The 22,939-nt window shown below is 37.6% G+C and overlaps 2 protein-coding genes across 3 annotated transcripts in view; one reads left to right on the top strand and one right to left on the bottom strand.

Moving 5' to 3' along the window:
* Positions 1-2,012: 2,012 nt before the first annotated feature.
* gjb1a (gap junction protein beta 1a) lies at positions 2,013-5,715 on the bottom strand. Of its 2 annotated transcripts, none has more exons than XM_088440556.1 (2): positions 5,576-5,715; positions 2,013-3,811 (listed from the first exon to the last, which is right to left on the bottom strand). In XM_088440556.1, the coding sequence occupies exon 2, from the start codon at positions 3,795-3,797 to the stop codon at positions 3,072-3,074; it is 726 nt and encodes a 241-aa protein (XP_088296682.1). In that variant the 5' UTR covers positions 3,798-3,811; positions 5,576-5,715; the 3' UTR covers positions 2,013-3,071. The 2 variants fall into 2 exon arrangements, with proteins under 2 accessions (XP_088296682.1, XP_088296681.1); XM_088440555.1 differs by lacking the exon at positions 5,576-5,715 and adding an exon at positions 5,283-5,362.
* A 1,593-nt stretch (positions 5,716-7,308) lies between these two features.
* Positions 7,309-22,939, top strand: part of ophn1 (oligophrenin 1) — a 25,197-nt gene continuing 9,566 nt past the window's right edge. Inside the window, exons 1-16 of the mRNA XM_088440535.1 lie at positions 7,309-7,944; positions 10,165-10,260; positions 11,565-11,626; positions 11,994-12,065; positions 12,835-12,936; positions 13,001-13,111; positions 13,263-13,367; positions 13,617-13,746; positions 13,844-13,944; positions 14,835-14,926; positions 16,674-16,752; positions 17,635-17,668; positions 17,751-17,813; positions 19,389-19,463; positions 20,709-20,793; positions 21,023-21,081. Of these exons, the coding sequence (XP_088296661.1) occupies positions 7,791-7,944; positions 10,165-10,260; positions 11,565-11,626; positions 11,994-12,065; positions 12,835-12,936; positions 13,001-13,111; positions 13,263-13,367; positions 13,617-13,746; positions 13,844-13,944; positions 14,835-14,926; positions 16,674-16,752; positions 17,635-17,668; positions 17,751-17,813; positions 19,389-19,463; positions 20,709-20,793; positions 21,023-21,081 (1,420 nt within the window). The 5' untranslated portion in view covers positions 7,309-7,790. The remainder of the gene's footprint in view (positions 7,945-10,164; positions 10,261-11,564; positions 11,627-11,993; positions 12,066-12,834; positions 12,937-13,000; positions 13,112-13,262; positions 13,368-13,616; positions 13,747-13,843; positions 13,945-14,834; positions 14,927-16,673; positions 16,753-17,634; positions 17,669-17,750; positions 17,814-19,388; positions 19,464-20,708; positions 20,794-21,022; positions 21,082-22,939) is intronic.

The following is a 22,939-nucleotide window of genomic DNA, read 5'->3' as shown; positions in this document are numbered from 1 at the left end:
CGATGTGTGTATTCAACAACGGAGGCTTTGTGACTCTCACGTGAAGACACACTGCAGAGAATTGTCCAAAGCCCTCATTTGAGAGTTTGACTTTCTATACAGACGAAGAGCAGCTGAAAGGCTCCTGAGGGGACGTCTGCATGGTCTAAATATAAATTAAGGGCAAGTGAAGGCCTTTGTTGTCACCCGTGTGGCGGCGGTCGGCGCTTTTCCAAGAGGTGACAAGCTTTATTCTCCTGAAAGGAAAGTTGTCCAAACTTGTGTCCTCCACTCCGTGTCATCACAAAATGAAACCTTTAGGGTTTGTATTTACTGCATACAGTCACTTTATGCCTAATTGAGCAAGGACATCAAGAGGAATAGCTCCAAAATTGTGCTTGGATTGCAATTTGGAGACTTTTTGTTACACTCCATTATGTGGTTTGAACCATAAAACTTGAGAGGAAAAGAGATGATGAGAACGCCAAACACTATGACAACCATTAAAATTCCCATTTGGATTTTCACTCATCATCAGAATTCTCATAAAACTATACCCTCATGGGTGGTGGGGACTCACTAAAAAACACCGCTGTCAGCATACTGATGTTTTAAAGTATGAGCTATTAGACTGAATGAAAAGGCCATCCAAGGATATTAAATGATCTGTGCAACAACTATTGTAAATAACCGATTAATAGGCTGGGTATGAACTTTCAAATATTTACCAAAAATATGGTTAATATGAGTAATTCGGGAGGAATAGGTAGCAGACCATGGGAATAGTGAAACTTATTTAAAAAAAAAAAAAACATGCATTGCAAGGAAAATTTCCTGTTTTATTCATTATAATTTTTTAAAATCGGTAATCTCTATTTTTCTTGCCAAAAATCGGCAACCTCAAAAAATCAATTTTTGTCGGGCAATAGTTGTAACTAGGTTAAACACTCTTAAATGTATTTAAATGTTTGTATATTATGACTATGACAAAGCAAAAACAAAATATTTCTCCTTTAAAAAAAAGTTCCATATTAAAGATGTATTTGCTGCAACAATGCTAAGATGTATTTTTATTATTTGTCTGTTTTTTTATGTTAAACTATACTCACTTCAACTCGTTTGAATATCAAACAATTCACAAAATTAAGAAGTTAGGAAGTATAGTTTCCACATTCAAAAATTTCCATTTTGCCCTGAATTCCACATTTTCCACGCAAGCGAAACCTCAACTGACTAAGACGTTCAATCTAAATTGAAAACTTTAGCTTCAGGGCATTTTGAGAACTACTTATCACATGCAAAATTCACAAATTTTCACCCTCTCAATTTCAACTATCATATGACTCATTATGATAATTTGACTAATTACAGCCATGCTGTTGAGCAGTCACACACACTTTTTATTTATTTATTTTTAACAAAAGTAGCATTCTCTAAGCGATGTGAGCGTTATTTATGATTACGTTTCTGTTTATTGTTCTGGGGGTTCCGGGGTACTTTAACTATTACTAGGGAATCCAAAATAATTAAACACAATAATAGGTCAACATTTCTAATGGTGGCAAAACGTTTTTAGGAGGTCTCAAGAATGCCTGTCCAAAATAACATCATAATCTTTTTTTTTCCAAGTTGCCTGTATGCTTATGGTAAAATTCATCTGCGTTGACGCTTTCCGTAAAAATAGATGTACCTCTGCGAGTTCAGCTGTTGGCAGGGTCACCAATCGTCACCCGCACGCTGACCCCTGACATGACAAAGCTATTGATAACCCAAAACTCTGCGCTTAAATCTAAAGTCGGCAACCGTGCCATTCACTTCTTTTTTTTTTCTCCTCAGAAAGTATACAGCTCGATCGCGATTTTGGAATATCACGCTAAGTATGGTTCACACTGCGTTCTATTGATTCAGAATATTTACAGCTTCAAATTTACCTCACAGGGATGTTTTAACTACCATACAGTATTTGTATAATGTTTGTATTGTCAATAAATCAAATCAAAAGTCAAATATAAATGAAACACTCTCATTCAGAATGAATGTATGGCCTTGTCTACTTTATTACCAGTTAGACTGAAGACGATCACATTTCAGTACAACGTCTACAGTTTGTTACAGAAAAAAAAGCTGTGTATAATTTAAATAATACATAAAGAATATTCAACACAAAATATTCACTTAATTGAATGCAAAGAATTAGAATTGTATTTAACAAACCATGAATAAATAAAACTTTTGTTTAAATAGTCCTCCAAAGTTGTTTTTTTTATTATTATTTGTGTTTTTTTCTTCTATTGAATCATATTAGATTGTTCTGATAAAACATGGCATAAAATAAGATGGAAATATACACAGTGTATTGCACGTTCATCAAGTAAAGTCAAATGTTAATAATTGGCTGTTAGATCACTGCAATGTGATATTTTTAACCCCAAAATGTTATTTACAATAGCATGTTCTGTCTATTGTGTTTATTTTGTTGTCAGTCAACAGCAAGAGGCAAAATGGCAGATTACAATTGGTGGATTTTGCTGCCTAATTCACATTCCACAAAGTCATTATTTACCTTTGAAATCCCAAAGACATATTTTTGCATGTAGAGTCCAGACATTCTATCTTACTTATTGACTTATATTTTATTTGGCCAAAGGATTTTAAAATTGTTCATATTAAATGAATAAAATACTGATTACATTAGGTAATTAAATGCTAAAGTAATTAATTACTTTAATACTTTAGTAGCTATGGTAAATACTAAAAAATCAAAGTAATTAATCAATGACTTTAGTACTTTAGTATTTCAAATAATCCATTATTTTAGGACTGCACTAAACTGAAGGACTACTTTAGTACTTTAGTAACAAAGGAAATTGAGTACTGTACTACTTTAGTACATAGAGTAATCAATTACTTAGTAGTTCATTCATAAGGTAATCAATTTCTTTAGTATTTAATTACCAAACGTGTACTAAAATATTAATAAAGCACTTGTGATTGAATGTCTGAACTCTAGAGAAGAAAACGTAAAAATACGTCTTTGGGATGGAATGAGTTAATCCTATTTTTTTAGGGTTGACTTCTCTTTTAAAAGGGATTTATTTCCCTACTGTGAACTTATGCGGGAGCCACGCCCCCGCGGTTGAGTCCTCAGCATTGTGCAGGTGCTTGCCGCAGGCCTTCCCCACCAAGAAGACGACCTCGGCGATGTTGAGCAGGATGCAAACGCCCGACGCGGCCAGCATGAACACGGTGAAGACTGTTTTCTCCGTGGGCCGGGATACGAAGCAGTCCACCGTGTTGGGACAGGGATACGAGTCACACTTGACCAGCCGGATCATCTTGTAACCTGGATAGATCATGTAAAAGACGTACATAAAGGTCACCTCGAACGTGACCCGGAAAAGCAGGCTGATGACATATGTCCACCAGAGGGCGCCGGTGATTTTCATTTTCTGGCTCTTGATCTGCTCCAGTTCTTTGGGGTTGCTCTTCCCTGACAGCTGGTACAGCCTCTTGTCCACATGGCGCCTGTGGGCCACGTGCATGGCGACCAGCAGGGCAGGAGTGGAGACCAGGATTAGTTGCAGGGCCCACAGGCGGATATGCGAGACGGGGAAGAAATGGTCGTAGCACACGCTGTTGCAGCCCGGCTGCTGGGTGTTGCAAGTAAAACCCGACTTCTCGTCCCCCCAAACGCTCTCAGCTGCGACGGCCAGGACCAGGATGCGGAAAATGAACAGCACCGAGAGCCAGATGCGACCGATTCCCGTCGAGTGTCTGTTGACGCCGCTGATGACAGCATAAAATGAGGCCCAGTTCATTTTTTGCTCCGGGTCTGGAAGACACAAAGGAAAATTTGAGTACATAAGCCCAGTGTGCGCGACCTTGATGATGATGATGAAGTGCATCATATGAGAATATGATTCCTCTCAGTGGAGTGACATCGTGAATACTGAATTACTGGATCAGAACCCAAAAGTTAGCATTTTGGCTCAAAAACAGCTAGTAAAAAATATATATAAATCAATTGAACATATTAGATAAGCGACAAAAAACTTTAGCCACAGATATACAGTGCAAACAAATACAGTGAAGCTCTGCATCTGGCTAGTGATTAGAATGTTTTTCTTGCCATTGTTCAGCAAATATACAACAAAAATGGGAGCACTGCTCTGATTGGTGGATATAGACCCTTGTGTAATATTTTGACCTTTTTCGGGTCATTTTCTTCCACATAATTTCGCAGTATTTTAGCCAAGGGATACCACTGAATGGACGTGTGATAACTAAGATGGTTGCGTAATTTCTAACTTTGACATGATGTCACCACTTTGGTGAAATTTCAGCTCCCTAGTGTCTTCTTTCAATGCTTTCCCTTTGTTGTGAAATGCCTCTGATGTAAAGATCATAAGATTGTGCAAAATACTGCACAAGGGTTAAATGCAACCGATAAATAGGATAAAAATAGAAATCAGAGTTTCATAGGATTGCAATCATTACTGTTATTTCCACTATATTCTTGTTTTGTATGTCATATTCATTAGAAATATTAATCACAATATTAGTGATGGGGAAATAATTTTGTAAAGGGGCCACGGCAGATTCTTGAATATTTGCTGAGGGCCATTTAGCAACATGCCAAACCTCATTTAATATACATTATTTTTGAAGTATTTCATAAAACGCATGAGTATACAGTGTGTACTGTTATAATCAGGAAATGCCTGTGCTACTTTTAAACATAACTATGGTTATTAAAATGAATAGTGTTTTCAAATCTTTAATTTTTAATGATTTAATTGCAAAGTTTTCTATTATTAATCCCGTTTTTCAACAATGATCTTTTAAAACGTTTTTATTGCTGTAGAGCGCTCCCTTGTTTATCGCGGGTTTACGTCCCTGGAAATACCAGCGGTAACCAAAATTCGTGAAGTAGTAAATAAAATTGATATTTTATCTCCTTGTCCAAAAACATGAAGAAAAAGAACAAGGTAAACCTACAATAGAGTCGTATGATCACATATGAAAATCTACTCAGTAGAAGTAGATGTTTTTTAAGAATAAAATTGCTATTTTTTACTGGTCTGTCTTTAAAAAAAAAAAATAGTAACCTGCAATAGCAATATTTAGGGTCATAAATCAAAATCTACAACAGAGTGAAGCCGCATTGTATGGATGGAACACCAAAGATTTAAACTCCCAAAGTGTCAATAGTATCTCAAGGGATGAAAATTGTATATGCATATGTGTGAATCAAAATAAAAGATTTAAAATTGTCTGCGCATTATAAACTTGAAAATTATTACCGGGCTCAGCAGGAGGCGTAAGAGGCATATGAGGCGGCGATGACAACTCAATTGAGCCACTGGCTTGGCATGGATGAAGAAGGGGGCCTCTCTGACCTCTTCTGAATTTGGCAGACCCCTTATGAGTGACCCGGCACCGTGCATCATGTGACCCCCTCGCCTCTCATCGGAGTGCGGCGTACAAAGTGGCAAAAGTGTCTCGTGATAATATTCAAAGGGGTTAGTCAGTGAATCACGCTGATTTTTAGGGTGTGAAAATGAGTAGGAAGTAAATAATCGCAGAGCATCCTTACCTTCAGATGGTGTTCAAAACAAATAACATCCGGGCACATTTATGCATCTAGGCTTTATGAACAAATCTGTGCCAGCGAGCAAAGGAGCAGCAGCAGGATTTTGCATTGCTAATGGTATCACACACACACACACACACACACACTACACCGCGCAGCCCTGCACTGAGAGGTCATATGCTTCTACACACACTGTTTGCATACAATAGCTCCATTTAGCCAGGCCAAACAACCACACAATTCAATTCAAATGTTTTAATTTGGGCCCAGTTGAAGAATCTGTGTGGGGGACTGAAGTCTGCTCTTTTGGCCTAACCAGCCATTGTTCTGAACAGGAAGTGTAGAAAAGCGTTCAAATAGAAATTGACCCAAAAGGAGGTATTACGGCAACATTACTACTATCCAGTTTTTCATCATAAAAACAAACGGGTGTCAAAACGTTTTTTGTTTTTTTTTTTAAAGGTGACAAACATAAAAATGGTTCTTAAATGGCTGGTACTAAATTACAGGAGCACCACTGTCATTGATTAATTTAATATTGAACCCGTGTGCAGTATTTTGTTCAATCTTTTCATCTTTACATCAAAGATCTTTCACATCAAAGGGAAAGCATTGAAAGAAGTCACTAGGGAGCTGAAATTTCACCTAGATGGTGATAACATGGCACGACCACTTCGTTATCACACTACCAGGAGTGTGCCATCCCTTGACTTAAATAACCCCTTGATTTAAACAAAATGTCACAAGAATGATCAAACTACTGCACAAGTGTTAAGTAACCAAAATTAATTGATTATTTTTGCTTCTTATTTTAGTTAAGTACCAAAGTAAATGATCACTTTATGTAGTGCTAAAGTACGTACGTAAGTACAAAAATAAAATAAAATTATTATCACGTACCAAAAGTGATTATGGCACTAAAGTACTCAATTACTTTCGAATCAGTAATTGATTACTTTAGGTCCTAAAAAACTGAAAATAATCAATTAATTTAGGTACAAAACTTGGTTTTCGTTCCTTTTTGCAAGGCATTTAACTATTTTACTTGGCCTTTTATTGGCAGACCTTTTTTCACTTCCTCCACTATGTCTATTATAAAAACTGTGGCTTTTTCAATCTGCACCCTGAATGACTGTCCTCTAGTTTAGTTCCGTACGAATGAGGACATCTAGAGGTTGTTATAGGTAACTGCAACAAAACTCGTGCAATTTAGTGAAACAAGCATGGGCTGCATGTAGAAAAAAAACACGTCTTAAAAACAACTAAAATAACTAGAAAAACAAATGTGGTTAAAAAAAAAAGTACAGATATTTACTTTGATGAAAAACTATACAAAAACACCCAGGATACTAATTTCATTCTGTAAAATTTGCGTGCTTTGACTTATTTTGCAGGTATTTTGGTTATTTACCTTTACAGTATATTTCCTTTAAAAAAAATAAACAAAAACATATTTATTTCGCCCCCTGTTCCATTCCTTTACAAACACCCCTTGCGTTACCCCAAAAAAAAAACGGACTTCAAATTAATAAACAATAAAGGCAAACAGGTATGTAATATTTTGTTTAATGATAAATCTGACAAAGTGATAGTTATCAGTTCGCATTTTGTTTTGCAGCGGCTCCTTTAAGAGCCTCCTGGCGGAGTAGAAAAAAAAAGACTTTTTTTTTTTTTTTTTGCTAGTCACGGGCCCGATTGGGAGCGTCCCATTTCGCGTTTGTACTATTAGTTTGGCATTTAGATACCAATGACACATATCGTAGATTACAATTTAAATTGAAGTTTACAATGGCATGATCGAGTGTATGTAAATCAGTTGGATTATAAATTATTTATGCTCGCAAACTACCACACATGAATCAAGCAAATACTATAAATTCTGGAATGGGACATGTCCCAAATGAAACTAGCCGCTCTAGTGATAGCGACATCACAACAGAGGAGAAGTGGCTAAGCTGGCAAATATTCGCGTGATCAACCACCGGAAAAAGGCTGACAGTCACGGAAAAGCGCGGACTCCAAACCGTCCCTCTTTTTTTTTTTTTTGGAGCTCCGGCCTCGTAAGTGACCAGCGGCCATTGCAGGCTCCCACGGTTTACATGGTTGCTCAAGCTGCACGGCAATGAGCGGCGTGCAGTAGTAGAAAGCGAACTCAGAGCTGGAAACCTAATACTGTTCCTAGAGTTTATTTTTTTCTTTCCGAGCGACTAATAACAAGATGGGGCATCCTCCTCTGGAGTTTAGCGATTGTTACTCGGATAGTCCTGATTTCAGGGAGACGCTCAAATGCTACGAACTGGAGCTGGAGAGAACGAGCAAATTCCTTAAGGAGTTGAGAAAAGATGGCAACAATGTGATTAATGCAATCAAAGGTAAGCACGTGATGTGTTTCTATGTTTTTTTTTTCGCACTTTTTGCGGTCGCAAGACGCGTTGCTATGGCGTAGGAGCATCTGGGAGGCGCTTGTGCTCAACAGTGACAATAACAAAACACCTACTGGCAGAGGTGGGGGCAAATTTATGACTTGGGAATTTGTGACTTGAGTTTCACATCTTAACTTTATAGTTTCAATCAAGTCCCAAGTGACTGCAGCAAAACAAGCAATTTGAGTCACGATTTGGGTCAAACCAATCGAGCCATACATAATGTCAACCTAAACTTGAGCATTTATATTCAGTGAGTAAACTTGAGAGTGAGGTCAATTACTTCCTGTTCTTCTTCTTCTTGTTCTTCTTAACGAGCAGACTGCACACTTGATTGCCTATTACTGTTTCAAATTTGAACATCTTAAACGGAGCCATTGCAGACTGTTTGTAGCATATGCTAAATAAGTCAGATTGACAGCATCAGTCAGTTAACAGTTTTAAAGTGACAGGAAATGACATATCATCGTTCTTGTCCCCCCTATGAATTGATTATAAAACTTTAAATCATGCTGTTTTCTAACTTCATCATAGTATGTACAGTGACTATTTTCACTACAAAATCATTCTCTCTGATGATAGTTTTCTACATTAAAAACGCAGACTATCAAAATTCAACATGCACGAGTTATCAAGTCATATAATTCAAGTCTAGTCTCACAAATACCAAGCCTAAATTTCATGGTGCCATAAGTGTTTTAGCCAAACAAGTCGGATGTCCGAGAATTGACGACTTAAATCCAAGTCCCCCACGTGTGATATCTCGTCGGCACATATGTTGCTTTCCCACTCTGATCAAATGATCAAGCCCAGTTTTACTGTGTGGACCACATCCACGAGCTTCCATTTTATGGCTCCATTTGGGTCAACGTGGCACCCCTCTGAAGGCACGCAATTTGTTTAGTGTTACTGGCCAAGATTCCATTTTGCAGCACTGGCAAACAAACGCTTGCATTGTTGTTGATGTTGGCACACTTCTGGGCATCAACTCAATGTCTTTTTGTTGAATGCTGCAATGTTAATGTTTATTTTAGTGCCGACTGTCCTCGTGCTCCAATTGCACTTGTTGTACACTATACGTCTTCGTCACGAAAAAGGTTTTTAAAAACAGAATTAAGCGTAGCACACACACAGGGAACCAAAAGGTTACAAACATAGTAGATTTAAGGGATGATTAAATATATGCCACTGGATCTTGAGGCCAAAATGGCTTGCTGTATGGATTTAACAGACCTGTTTAGATAATGAAAGCCAGACGTTGTGGGAATAACACTGGCTCCTGCTCACCCCCCCCCCCCCCCCCCCAAAAAAAAAAGTCAACCTGAAGTCAAATGCACATCTTTTTTTCCAAGCAAGATACGCACAAACTTATGGAGGAAAATCTATTCCCAAGTGGGCCGAACCAATAAAATCATGGTATATATTTATATAACCTTAAAACAACAACTTCAAATTGATTAGTATTTTTAAATTACTGTCCTAAATAGTAAAACCTCAACTTCACTATTAATCACAAAACATTAACATTACTAATATTTATAAAACATTTGAAATGAACTTTTTCATTTATTAAAAAAATCAGCTAATTTTTATACCTCGTGGGCTGGATTAAACCCATTTGCCGGCCCGCGGGCCATATTTTTGACACTACTGGCTTAGGCAAAACTTTAACCTGTATAAAAACTGTAAAAAAGGCGTTTACAGTTGTTGAAAGTTTCTTTTATATTGCTACTTATTTATAGATAATAATATTATCGTATTCATGATGTGTGTGTGTGTTTTGGGGGGGTTGCAAAATGAGAAGCACTGCTCTAAACATTTGATTATAATGTAGTCAAACAACATCTGTCACTCGACTCCTCCAACAAGTTTATAAATGATAACCTCAATTGCAATATGTTTTGTGTTGTTGTCATCAGTCATGCTTGGCAATGGAAAGTTAAAAAAAAAAAAAAAATGTAAAGGTGACATGAATTAGCTGTCTCTGTGAATTGCTATTTGAACCTTCCATCTTGCCTGCACTGATCTGAGTAGATTCCAGCTGACCAATGACCCTACGTACACACACACACACACACACACACACACACACACACACACACACACACACACACACACACAAAAATAATGGATGGATGTTTTTCAAAACCTTTGTGTATGTTTTCCTAGGTTATTCTCTCGCTGTGCAGAAACTCTCCCAAACTCTCAGTGTGTTCCAGTTTGACTTCATTGGTGACTCCCTGACCGATGACGAGATCAACATCGGTACGTTCGTCCAGTGGTTCACAAACCTAACCCTTGAGGGATATTTTTTTCCAGCCAAAGATCCCTCAAACATGAAGAATTTTTGAAAAACTTCAGAACTATATCATCTATTTTATTTCTGCTTGGTTTGTTACACAATTGTGTCGTCAATGACAATGCAGATCCATATCAAACATAAAGGCCTACAAAGTTTTGCAAAGGAGTCACTATAACTCAATTTAGCAACAGGTTGTATCATGTACCAATTAATTAGCCCTTAATTTGAAAAGAAAACTGGAATGTTCTTATCACGCCAAAACAATGAATTAGATTTGATGATACCTTCTAAAATCATACATTCCCCCTCAAGCGTTTTCATGTAACCCCATTTGAGAACTGCTGCTTTAGTTAATCGGCCGATTGTGGCCTTTCAAACATCGGCCAAAAATAGTCGGATCAACGATGTATTCATCATTATTGTTATTATGTGATTTATTTCTCTTTCAGTTCTATAGATGAGAATTAATGTCTTTTAAAATAGTAATAATAATAATAAATAAATAAAAATCTCATCAAACACGTTTTTTATGGAGGGTAGCTGACACCCTTGACGAATGCTTACCTAATATACGCCGATTGAGCACTGTAGTGATAACTGTGACCATTGGATGGCAGTGTTTCCACACTTACAACACAGGTATTACAACACAGATATAAAATGTGAAATATACCGGCCCGCTATAGGTTTCCTTTTCCAACAACGCTTGACACTAAAATAGATATATTATAACATTGCCTATACTATAATTAATGTATTATACAATATAATGTATAATATACAATCAATTACAATCACGGTTCAGCTTATGAATGTCACATGACCACCAGGTGAGCAATGATTGGGCATTGCAGAGCCCTCAGCACAGGTCACAGAAATATGTGTTTTTAAAGGCAATAAATGTTCATTAAAAAGAATGAAGTTATCAAACTCATTATAGACAAAATATTAACCTTTTACTGCTAAAAATGGCAAAATAAATGGATTATCCCTTTAAGGAATTTATACACAAGCTATGAATGTTAAAGTTTTGGTAAAATTGATTTAAAATCGATTATTTTTGGCCTATTATTTTCCACATCAATTTTTTTTAAATAAATGTTTGTAAATTATATAAACAATTTCTTTCATTAAAATCGTCTTTGTACAGAAAGTTGAAGAAAATCGAGATTTTATTTTTGGCCTTATCGCCCATTATAACTATGTTTATTATTATTATTATATTTTATTATTATTTCCTAAATGCTGTGTAACCTCTCATCCTCAGCTCAGTCGTTCCAGGAGTTTGCGGGACTTTTGCAGGAAGCGGAGCATGACAGGATGATGCTGGTGGGTTATCAATTTCCTCCACGTGCACGCCGTATCCTATTGGAGCTTCGTTAGATAGTGGGGCAAACACCGAAACGCGCATCTGAATAGTTTTCATTGCTTACTTGCAACTGAATGTTTTCCTTCGCACTTGTTATGCTTTGGTATTTTTATAATGTGTCACAGCTAGAAGCCGATCCTGTTTGACTGGCTTGCCTTGCGACTAAACTACTATAATTTGTAACTTGACGGCACATGCTGTAAACAATGCGTTAGTTGCGGGAAAGAAAAAAATTGCGCAACCTAATTGTTCGGAAATACACTGAGCAACACTATGTTCCATTTTTTAAGTGAAAAGTAATAAAAGTGTTGTCTTTTCCCCGCTCAGGTGCAGAATGCGTCAGATCTGCTCATCAAGCCTCTGGAGAAGTTCCGAAAGGAACAAATAGGTTTGACGAAAGTGAGTGTTGTGTTCTGCTGAGTCACAATGGACTTAAAGTCAAATGCAAATCCTTCCTCAGAGCAAACAGGATGCCATGAGCTACTTCCCCATTATTTATAATGAAGATATGTATGGCAACATGAAGCGATTTACTCGCATACAATAGATTTCCTCATTTGTGAAAAAAAGTGTTGTTTTAACCTCCGCTTAAAAGTGGAACGCAACTATTGAGTAATTTAACTTTGTTTGAAGACTTTAACACCCCCCAAATATGACACATTCAAAATTTCAACCAAATGAGACATGCTAGGTAATATGCTTTGATTTATATCCTTGTCATCAAAGCTTTCATTAGTATTGGTGTTTTTCTTCCTCTCCACTGATTCTCCCTGTATATTTTTATCAGGTGTAATGAGGCTTGTGTCACAGCTTAAAGGCATTTATGCGCTCAGCAGGATATTATTATGATTAATCACATTTGGTGACAGGAATGGTCAATGAATTTTTTTTGCTAGCGCGGATTTAGAAACCCATTTATTGTACATTACCATTGAGTTTAGTTTTGGAAATGGTGTCATAGTTTGTATTCGGAGCTGAAGACAAACTGTTTATACTATGGTCAGTAAATATTAGGGTCTGGCCGATTAAATCGATTATGGCCATTCAAACATCGGCAATTGATGGAAAGTGTCTTCTTTTGTTTGTTTTTTTACAATATATTTACTGCTCCTCGTGAATAGTGAAATGCACTGCGCTTGTCTGTGTATAACAATGTTATGTTATGCAGGAAAAGAGAAAAAAATTTGAAAAGGAGGGTGAAAAATACTACTCCCAGCTGGACAAACACCTGAATCTTTCTGCTAAAAAGAAGGAGAGTCAGCTTCAAGAGGTAAGTGACATTGGGGGGTGAAAACGCCATGCGGCCTTTTTATTCGTCATTCCCCAATATGCAGGCTGATGAGATCTTGTGTAAAGAGAGAATCAACTTCTACGAGTCCTCCGTGGAATATGTGTACCAGATTCATCAAGTCCAAGATAGGAAGAAATTTGACATGGTTGAGCCTGTAAGTCACACGGTTAATCGAGTATCGACATACCTCTTAATCAAGCAATACTATTTCCCCGAAACATTTGTATTTGTCCAACTGCATCTTATTTGCAAAGACAAACCAATACATTTCATGGCTAATTTTATATACTGGTTTTGTTGCGCAGGTGCTAGCATTTCTCCACAGTATTTTGACCCTCAACAATCTAACGGTGGAGATGACGCAGGACTTCATGCCCTACAAGCAGGAGCTGCAGCTCAGCCTGCAGAACGTGAGCGTGGACTTCTTTGGCAACAAATTATTCTTAGTCTTTTATTCTCAAAGAGCCATTTTGACTGTCTTTCACAGGGTGGGGACAAAAACTGGTTGACCTATAAATTGACCAAGACACCCGACTTGGTCAACTTTCCGAGTAGTTTGATAACATATTTGCTAAAGGCATGCATGTGAATAGAAGACTTTAAATGTAAACCCAGGCCATTTAAGAATCCCTTCAAGAGCCGTGCGGTTGTGCCCACAGACCAGGAACCACTATGAGAGCACTCGTGAGGAGATGGAGGACCTAATGAAGCGAATGAAACAGTCATCGCAGTTCTGCAAAAGGCCCAGTTGGCTGCCTATGGCGGGTTATCTTTATTGTCAGGAGAAGTGTAAGTTGGGCATGTGCTACTTGCATAAGCTTGTGTAAATGACCTCTTTAACAAGTTTGGATGAGCTGCGCTTATTCTGGTTTTTCCATCCCAACAGGGGCCCTGGGCGTGACGTGGGTCAAATACTACTGCAAATATCACACAGAGGGAAGACGGCTGGTCATGGTTCCTTGCGAACAGAAACCCACCACTAAGCAGGTATCACAGTAAAGCATCCTTACAAGGGATGGAGATCTCGCGAAATTCAAACGCTACGAGATTTCTTGCCCCTGTTGGTTTCCAGCATTAAGCACAATGTCTATAGCATAAATTAGCAGCTAGCTTGCAGCCTGAGAGTACCCCCGAAAGCAGTAGGATTACTTTACAGAAGCAGTTTAAATAAAAACTGCAAACTTCTGTGCATCATTGCTGTTGCTACTGATCACTTTTGAACAATTATCTCCAGCTTCGTTTCCATGAAAATCGTCTTCTTATGTGTCTTTTTAAAATCACTAGCGATCTTGGGACCCACGGCTCACCCAATCAAGTTTGAATCAAGCAATAAAATGCACAATAAATCCGTTATTTTAAGCACTCAGACGAGATCTAATCTTTAGCATGCGGGCATTTTGACCGCGGCGCCGACCAATAGCAGACCAGCATTGTCGTGCCGTAAGCGGTGATGTGTGTATAGCGTATGAGGGCAGACACATCCAACATGGCGGTCACGCACGCACACTGACTGCCATGTTGGTTTTCCATTTGAGGAAATCAATGGTAAAATATTGGCCTATCAGACAGAGATTTTGGAAACTGCAAAAAAAAAACAGAAACAAACTAATGTGCATTTTGTTAAACAAGCCTGTTACAAAAGTGCCTCTTATGTTTACATTTGCACGCTAGCTTGTTCATTTTCTTGCAGTCTGCTCAATAAAAATTACTTCATATTAGATAGTTTGCCAAAATCTCATCTCGTTCTTTGTGGACTCAAATCTCGTCTCGTGGGATTTGTGTCTTTCCCCAACACTGTCTCTTACTGTACATTTTACCCCTCAAAAAAAGTAATTTATTCTCATGTGTGACTATATTCCATTTATTATTTCCCCTAGGGACCCACGCAGCTGACCCTGAAGTCCTGCGTCCGACGGAAGACGGATTCCATAGACAAGCGCTTTTGTTTTGACGTGGAAGTTAACGAGAGGTCAGTGAAGCAAACGTAAGCGCGTGTGAGACGAGACGGGTAAACGGGTGAAGGCCGAGGTGAACAGGTGGTTTTCCAAGGACAGGCAAGCGAGGGCCAAATGAACCTTAGCCCAAACATTCACAAAGCGCCTGAAACAGATGGCAGAAAAATGGCAGTCACAAATAAGAACAAGGCTCATATTTATCTCATCAGGTCGTTCAGACGAAAAATTAAATCGAGACACACGGCTCCGCTATCTTGACTCGGTATCGGCTGAGATGCTTATCGCCGATGTTTCTCAATGATTAAATAAATGCTGAATGACGCATGAAGGGTTTGAAAGTCCTCTGTAATTTTGAACAACTAATTGAGCAACGTTAACAACATAATGAGATCTTAACATGTCTGATAGACTGAAGGTGGCAGTACTGCCTTTGCAGAGAAACTCATCCTGGCTGCTCACTCTTTAAAGCAGCTTCCACTAGTAAAGGGAAAGATTATTTCTTTAATATGTTTGTAAATTTATTATCTATTGGTGAACATATACACGGTATTTGTGTCAAAAATGCAGACCCATATGGATTATTTTACTGATTATAGTCATCTGTGTGTACCATTCCTAATGCATTTTAACAGGGGACAGTTTTATGCAAATTGGTGCAGATGGATGCGTATTTCCTGCAAATAGCAGGGATCAACAGTAAATGAATTGTTTAAAAAAAAAACATTCTTTTTCAGTTCACAGAATGCACTGTGGCGCAATTAACTCGTTCACTGCCAACCCAGTAAAAATGGATTCTACTTGTCTGTAGCCATTATTGGCAGTGAATGAGTTAAATATACTTCCACGAAATGGGATGTTAAGTCATTTACTGACTGCACATAATTACTCTACATCGCTACCATTTAAAAAAAGAATAAAAATGGATGACCTTATTCACTGCCAGTTTATTAAAAATGGATCTTTGACTTCTACTGTATAGTCTACACATCTATAATGGAAGTGAATTAGTTAATAAAGTTGTAAGGAAATTAATTCTTTTCATATGTGTTTGTATTACTTGTAATAATAATAGAGTAATAAAAATTTATGTCGGTCGATGTATTTTGTGATTTTTTTTTTTTAAACAAAAGTGCGACTTAAGTTTGTGTGTAAAGTCAAGTCCAGTTCAATTCTTTGCACAACTTTCTTGCATTGCTCGCCGAATTATTGCTTATAAAAGTGAAGATTTTCTTTGTTTTGAATGACCATTCTACAGACTAACCTCATCAAAAAATTTCATTAGATATATTTAAGGGATACAAGGTTAGGTAATGGATTTATGTGTGATAAAAACGAATGCTAGAGTTATTTGTGTAGAACTGCTGTTAACATGAAGGTTTTAAATAGAAACATCCAATATCAGCCATTTCACAGATTATTTTTGATGAATCTGTCAGCTGATTAGTGGAATTGCCCAGTCGCTTAAGTTAATTTGCAGTATTAACAAGGCCACAAGCTTCGATTTCAGGTTTTGTTCAGTTGCTTCTGTTGTAGAAAAAAAGAATTGGAGAAAAACACTTTTGTTTTACATCACCAGTTTTTGTTCTTTTTTTTTTTTCCCCCATTATTGTGGTCATATTTGAAATATTGACATGATCCAGGGTTAGCTTTCAAAAGCGCTTAAATGCTAAACATAATAATAGCCAAGCAATGCTTTTTCTAACTGACTATTTTAATTGCAACCTTTTCGTCCTTTAATGGCGTTTGCGACTGTTTCCATAGAAACGCACCCGTCACGTTTCAAGCTCTTTCGGAGGGAGACAGGAAATTGTGGATGGAGGCCATGGATGGAAAAGAGCCTGTGAGTTGACTTTTTCTCTCATCTTGGGTTATTCCTCCAAGAGATATTTGGTGGAACTGGACTCCTGAGTAAATAAAATAGGAAGTGAAGCTGGCAGGGAAGTGAGTCTCCTGCCAACAATGTCTTCTTCCAGTCTGCGTGGAAGCTCTTTTTATGTACAGTATAAATACAGCAGTACATTGACTTATTTATTTCTGGAATGTTGCAAACAATCACAAAACGAGAATAATTGCAAGTAAATTTACTTAAAAGCTGTTTCACATTTGAAAGTCGAACCTCTCAAAATAATATCAGCTTGTATGTCAAATGTTTGATAAATATGACACCAAATATCCCGTGCCACTTCAGTGAACTGTGGGCTACAAAAAAAAAAAAAGATCAATCGGAGCAGAAAGAAGAACTTTCAAATTTACTTTCAAATGTAAGTGTGTGTCAAAATGACACCCGGTTTCTCTTAAAAGTCCTAAAACATGGACCAAGTTGCACAATGGGACTTTTTTAATCTCATTTGTGTTGTGCCAAGTATGAAATTAGGGTGTAGTGTGGGGGGGACCCCCTTGGTTTAGACGACTAAACAGTTATTGTCACAAGATGGGCAGAAAAGGAAAAAGAGAAGTTTTTGGGTGCCCTTTCCTGTGCCACTTCCCCAAATATTCAGTCAATCGTTAGATGCTTTCAAATAAAAGGAAAAATGACATCTGACCGATAATGCACTGGTTTGGTCTGGTTAATGTTCATACTATTAAGTTTAATTCATCACGCATTCTTTTTCCCTCCTGTATTTATGACACATAAACAAATGAATCTGCAGTAAAATGTGAAAATACTTTTTTATTGTTTTTTGTCCTGATCTTTTATTTAATATCATTTTTCCGAATGCAGATATATCACTCCCCAATTCACAAGCAAGCAGAAAGTAAGTGGGCTGTTATTACACTTAGTGGGCAGAGGTTCTAATCTTCTAAGTTGATCAATCTGCTCATTTGTTCTCCAAACAGTGGAACTCAATGAAATTGGATTCAAGTTTGTGCGGAAGTGCATCAACTACGTGGAAGAAAAAGGTGAGAAGTATCAAATCTTGAAGTTTACTCTGCATGGTTTAAGTGACCCAAATTTTCTTTTTCCTCCCATTCGGCTTCCCTGTTAAGGTGTGACATGTCATAGCATTATTTTATGATCTATGTGGGAAAAAACAAAAGAACGAATAACACATTTCACTTGAGCAACTTTTTTACATTCTCGATGATCAACACTTTGTTTTGCTTAAATTTAAACTTGTGCACAGCAGTACACTACTCCATAAATTTTAAGAGATGGATTTGCTGGTTCAAACAGCACATTTGAGTCAGCGTGGTTTGTCAAAATGTGATCAGTAGGAACGGTAACTATCAGGCTGTCAGCATCCATCACAGTGTGCAGAGCCCTGACGTAGTCATTGAATGTGATTTCGTTGCGGATCGGGAATTGGATGCAACAGCTGTGTTAGGAAGACCAGTCAAGCTGGTTTGGGGCCAAAAAAAACTTCTCCCCACCCCCTATTTTTGAAAAGATGAGGTCACCTTGCAAATTTGGTATTTGAATCAGAAACTTGAAGTCGAATCTGCATTTTGCGGGCCACATAAAATGACGTGGAGGGCCGGATCTGGCCCCCGGGCCATGCATTTGACACCATGAAGTGGAATATTTGGGCCCTGACATTGCCAAACAGAAGTATCATGTGTCTAATAGCCATTGACAGATGTCCTTAGGTGTGATTGGGTGCCTGAACGGTTGTTCGTTCCTGTGTGCCCTGCAATTGGCTGGCAACTAGTTCTGAGTCTCCCCTGCCTACTACGCAGACAGCTGGGGTAGGCACCAGCGACCCTAGTGTGAAAAAAGTGGCTATAGAAAATCAATGGATGATGCATGTACAGTATACAAAGTAAAGCGCAAAGATCTTCCTGATCACAGCCAGGGGGCGCACATGTGCAGTGTCTTATAACCGCTATGATAAAACACCATGCGTCGACTAGAATCACTTCTTTTCTTTCTTTGCCATTTTAGCTCACTGATTGCATTCACCTGGTATTTCTAATAGCATTTTAGTAAGATATTTGAAATATTATAAATCACTCCAAGTCTGTAGTGGCTTTTTTAGCTGTAATAAGTCCTTGTCTGCACGACGGTTAGCTTGAGCGTTTTCCAGCCGACTCCGGGTGAGAGGCGATGGACAAAAGCCGATTGCTGAGCACTTATTGACAAACCTTTTTCTCTCAGTCACACCTGTGGCCATTACAGCCGGAATCGACACAAGGCCTTAGCTGAGGCTCAAACCCCCGAACATCACCCAGAACTGCGGGGCAGATGTGCAAACCACTTAGTCACCGGGCCGCAGTTATTGTGTTCACTTAAGTAAATAATTTATCCGCATTTGAAGACAGATCAATAAGTCACATATGTTTTCAGATTAATCATTTTATAGGAATTTTGCATGTCCCATTGTTTGAGACCAGACTAAGTAGTTAAATGTCACATTCCTAAATGAGGAAGACCATCTGTCTGTCTATCTAAGCACTTTGTGCAGAAGCATGTGGTACATTTCCATTTCTCTTTTTGTCAGAGCAAGCTCACACGCTTTTCTACCCACCGTTTTGCAGGAGTCACACAAGAGGGTGTGTACCGAACAGTTGGCAGCAACATCCAAGTGCAGAAACTTCTAAATGCCTTCTTTGGTAAGAAAATAAGGCCGTGAACCTGACCAGTCACAGTCGTGCGCAATGCAACTTGCATGTCCAACTGCATAACACAAAATGTTCCGCGACTTCTGTCGTGAATATATTTGTAGTTTTAGCTCACAGTGAGAAGGCTCTGCGGGGCGCGGGCCTTGACAAATTGCACTTGGTGAAGTAACAGAGAAGCAGATGCGATGCATGTGTGGAGGGGCTATTTCATCTGCTCTTCTGCTGTTTTTTTTTTTTTTTCCCCCCAGACATCTGGCAAACAAGTGTTTAGCCCCTAAGTGGTTAGTATTCTCTAAGGGGAAAAAAACAACAAAAAGAAACAAAGAAATAGTCAATATTGCCTTTCAGTTAGTTTAAAAATTAAAAGCAGCTGCTTGCTAAAAGCGTTATCTAAAACCGTGCACAATAAAGAGACAGTTAACTATTTGTTATGAGCGAGGCGCTATCTTTATGTACTAAGCCAGGGGGCGATTTGTGACCAAACTTCCATTTTTCCTCAAGCCTCTGCAGATAGAAAAAAAAATACATTTGATATGCCTAGAAGGCTACATTAAAAAAAAAAAAAAAAAATATATAATATATATATATATATATATATAATTAGGGGTGGGACTCTGATTTTTTCATAATTTGAACCCCGATTTTAGGTCTTTGATTCTATTCAGAATTGATTTTCGATTCGAAATGATATGATTCGATTCAATTAAAATACATTTTGCCTCAATCTATAGAGGTGCAAAGTATCATGATACTACTTATGTGTATGTATGCATGTGTATACTTTTTTTTTTAATTGGAAGTCAGTCCAAACTTTGGGTTGTTTTTGTCATCACTGCATACATCTACAAGAAAGGTCCAGATAGAAATTGATGACACAAACATGGTTGCACTACTGCATCGAGGCAAATATTTGTTGTTAACCTATCTTTAAAGTCGACTGACCCAACTTGGTCGACTTTTCTTCCCATCCCTATATGTGGCCCTTAAAAGTAAAGTTTAGATACTCCTGTTTCACGCATCTGGAATAGTGGTGGGTAAACTTTCGCCTGTAATAAACAGTCGAAATTTACAAGCGATAATCACAGTTATTCACACTTACACTTTTCTTACTTTGACGATGTAAGAAAGTCCTTGACACTAGATGGTGTTATACCTATCGTGTGTAGTGTAGCACATCATTAGCTTTTGTAACACCTCATCTGCTGCACAGTTGTTGTTTTTTTTTTTTTTTAACAGATCCTGCAAATTTAGGGGATGTGGACCTGCATTGTGGCGACTGGGACACTAAAACCATCACCAGTGCAATGAAGTTCTATTTAAGGTGTGTGAATGCAAAACAAGAATGTAAATACATACAAATAATTTTTTAAAAAGGACCTTTTTGTATTTTGCACATTATCTGTACATGTGCAGTTCTGGATCTGGATGCATGTGCTTCTCTGTCTGTTTTCGACTGTGGTAATAAACCACTGAGTGCTGCTCTTTGCCATGCGGTTTATGTCAACGCATGGTGCTCTTGTGTTTTACGAGAGCTTTTTATTTATTCGCAGAAGTCTGTCTGAACCCCTGATGACCTACGATCTCCACCAGGACCTGGTGCTGGCTGCAAGTAAGGCACAATTTAGGATCGGCCTAGTTCTTAATACCCAGGGAATTAGGTTTACGGTCTGGACTACTTTTACACAATATGAAGAGAACTTAATTTATCAATCATTAATTAGGCTTGAACCCCTTGTTGATAATGAAACTGCATTTTCCGAGGACATCGTGGACATTTCTGCGCTTCCACTTTGTGGTAACACGATGAATATGATGAGTTTGGTGTGCAAGAACTCGACTTTTAGAGCCATCTTTCAAGTGTGATCGCTGTTAAATGTTTTCTTTCATGACCATCTTCTATACCAGTGGTTCTCAACCTTTTTACAGGAATGTACCCCCTATTAAATATCTTTTCAGGCAAGTAACCCTTAACCAGTGCACAGGATTTTTGCGTTAAAAAAAAAAGACTTTAAACATGTCATCAGTCTCTGATTTATTAAACTTTACACCCTTTCAAATTCCATTCATATTGGTCCACAATAAAAATAATCAACTTAACGTTTCCCTTTTGGGTCTTAGAAGAAATCTTTAGTAATAAATGTTGTTCCACAAAAAAAAAAAAAAAAAAAAAATCAATACAAAGCACCAGTTCTGTTCTCAAAAACAAATAATTATGAATAAATATTTGTCCAAAGAAAAATATTAAACATAAAGCGTCCTGTTTTGGGCTTGTAGTAGAGATCTGTTCACAAAAATAAATAATTAATTATTAATAATTTTTTCTTCACTAAAAATAATCAACATAAAGCATCAGACTTTTTGTCAAAAAGAAATAATTATAAACAATATTTGTCCACAGAAAAATATTAAACAGAAAACGTCCTGTTTTGGGGTTAAAGTAGATATCTGTTCAAAGAAATAAATCATTAAATTATTAATTAATAGATAGTTGTTCCCCCAAATTAATCAACATAAAGTGTCAGCTCTGTTCTTAAAAAGAAATAATTATAAATAAATATTTGTCCACAAAAAAAAAATTCAACTTAAAGTTCGAATAATAGTAGAAAGGTGTTTACAAAAATAAATCATTAACTTACTAACAGGTAACGAGTGGTGGCACAAGTTGGGTCGAGCCATTCTAGTCTAGGGGAGAATCCTGGCTTTTTACAATCACAAATTTAAATACCTAACATAAAAGTTGTTTTATGATATTATATTTTCCTGAAACATTTAATTACCTCAATAATTATTAAGGATTTTTGCATGTTTGTTTGTTTTATTTAAAATCTTGAGTACTCCCTGAAGTTCATTCAAGTACCCACAGGGGAACCACTGTTCTATAAAGTAGGTCTAATATCCAAATATCCCAACACTTTTGCTGATGTGGCGCGCATAAACTTTAAAGGAGAATTTCTTTGTGCTGTATGTGTTTTGTCGATTAAAATGTGTTTTCCACACTTGGATAGGAATGGAGCGTTGGCTGGAAGTTCAGCTGCAGGACAGCTGATTAGTTTAAAGAGGGAAAAAAGGAAATCTGAGTCATGTTAGTCAACATTGTAAAACAGATTTTAATAGCAGACGTCTTTCATTCCATCCGGATGTCCCACTGGGAGATCCTCAAAACGAAGAATGGTTTGAGTTTCCTTCAAAAGACTCTTCCTCAGATGAACTCAACCCTGTTTTATTGGTTGTAATGTTATTTCTTTTGCGTTTTATAGACACCCCACAGTTTTACACGATTTGTTTCAGTAGCAACTCTATTGGATGTACTCTTCACAATTTTAGAACTTGTTCTGCTTGCTTTGCTTGTAAGTCAGTGTGATATGTTTTTGATTCAAATACATCGCGTCTAAAAATATAGGGCCCGGACAATTTATTAGCCAATTATGGCCCTTTAAACATTGTCCAAAAAAAACATCTCAAAGGCC

This window comes from Hippichthys cyanospilos, chromosome 18, assembly GCF_059441005.1.
Source record: "Hippichthys cyanospilos isolate Australia breed blue-spotted pipefish chromosome 18, RoL_Hcya_1.0, whole genome shotgun sequence".
Classification (NCBI taxonomy): domain Eukaryota; kingdom Metazoa; phylum Chordata; class Actinopteri; order Syngnathiformes; family Syngnathidae; genus Hippichthys; species Hippichthys cyanospilos.
This window is presented reverse-complemented; position numbering and strand designations above follow the sequence as displayed.

What these genes read in the sequence shown, in the direction of transcription:
- gjb1a (XM_088440555.1), bottom strand. Translation starts at nt 5,310, where the DNA reads ATGCCTCTTACGCCTCCTGCTGAGCCCG. An exon ending in TACGCCTCCTGCTGAGCCCG is followed by an intron (nt 3,812 to 5,282) that starts GTAATAATTTTC and finishes TGTGTCTTCCAG; the next exon opens with ACCCGGAGCAAAAAATGAAC.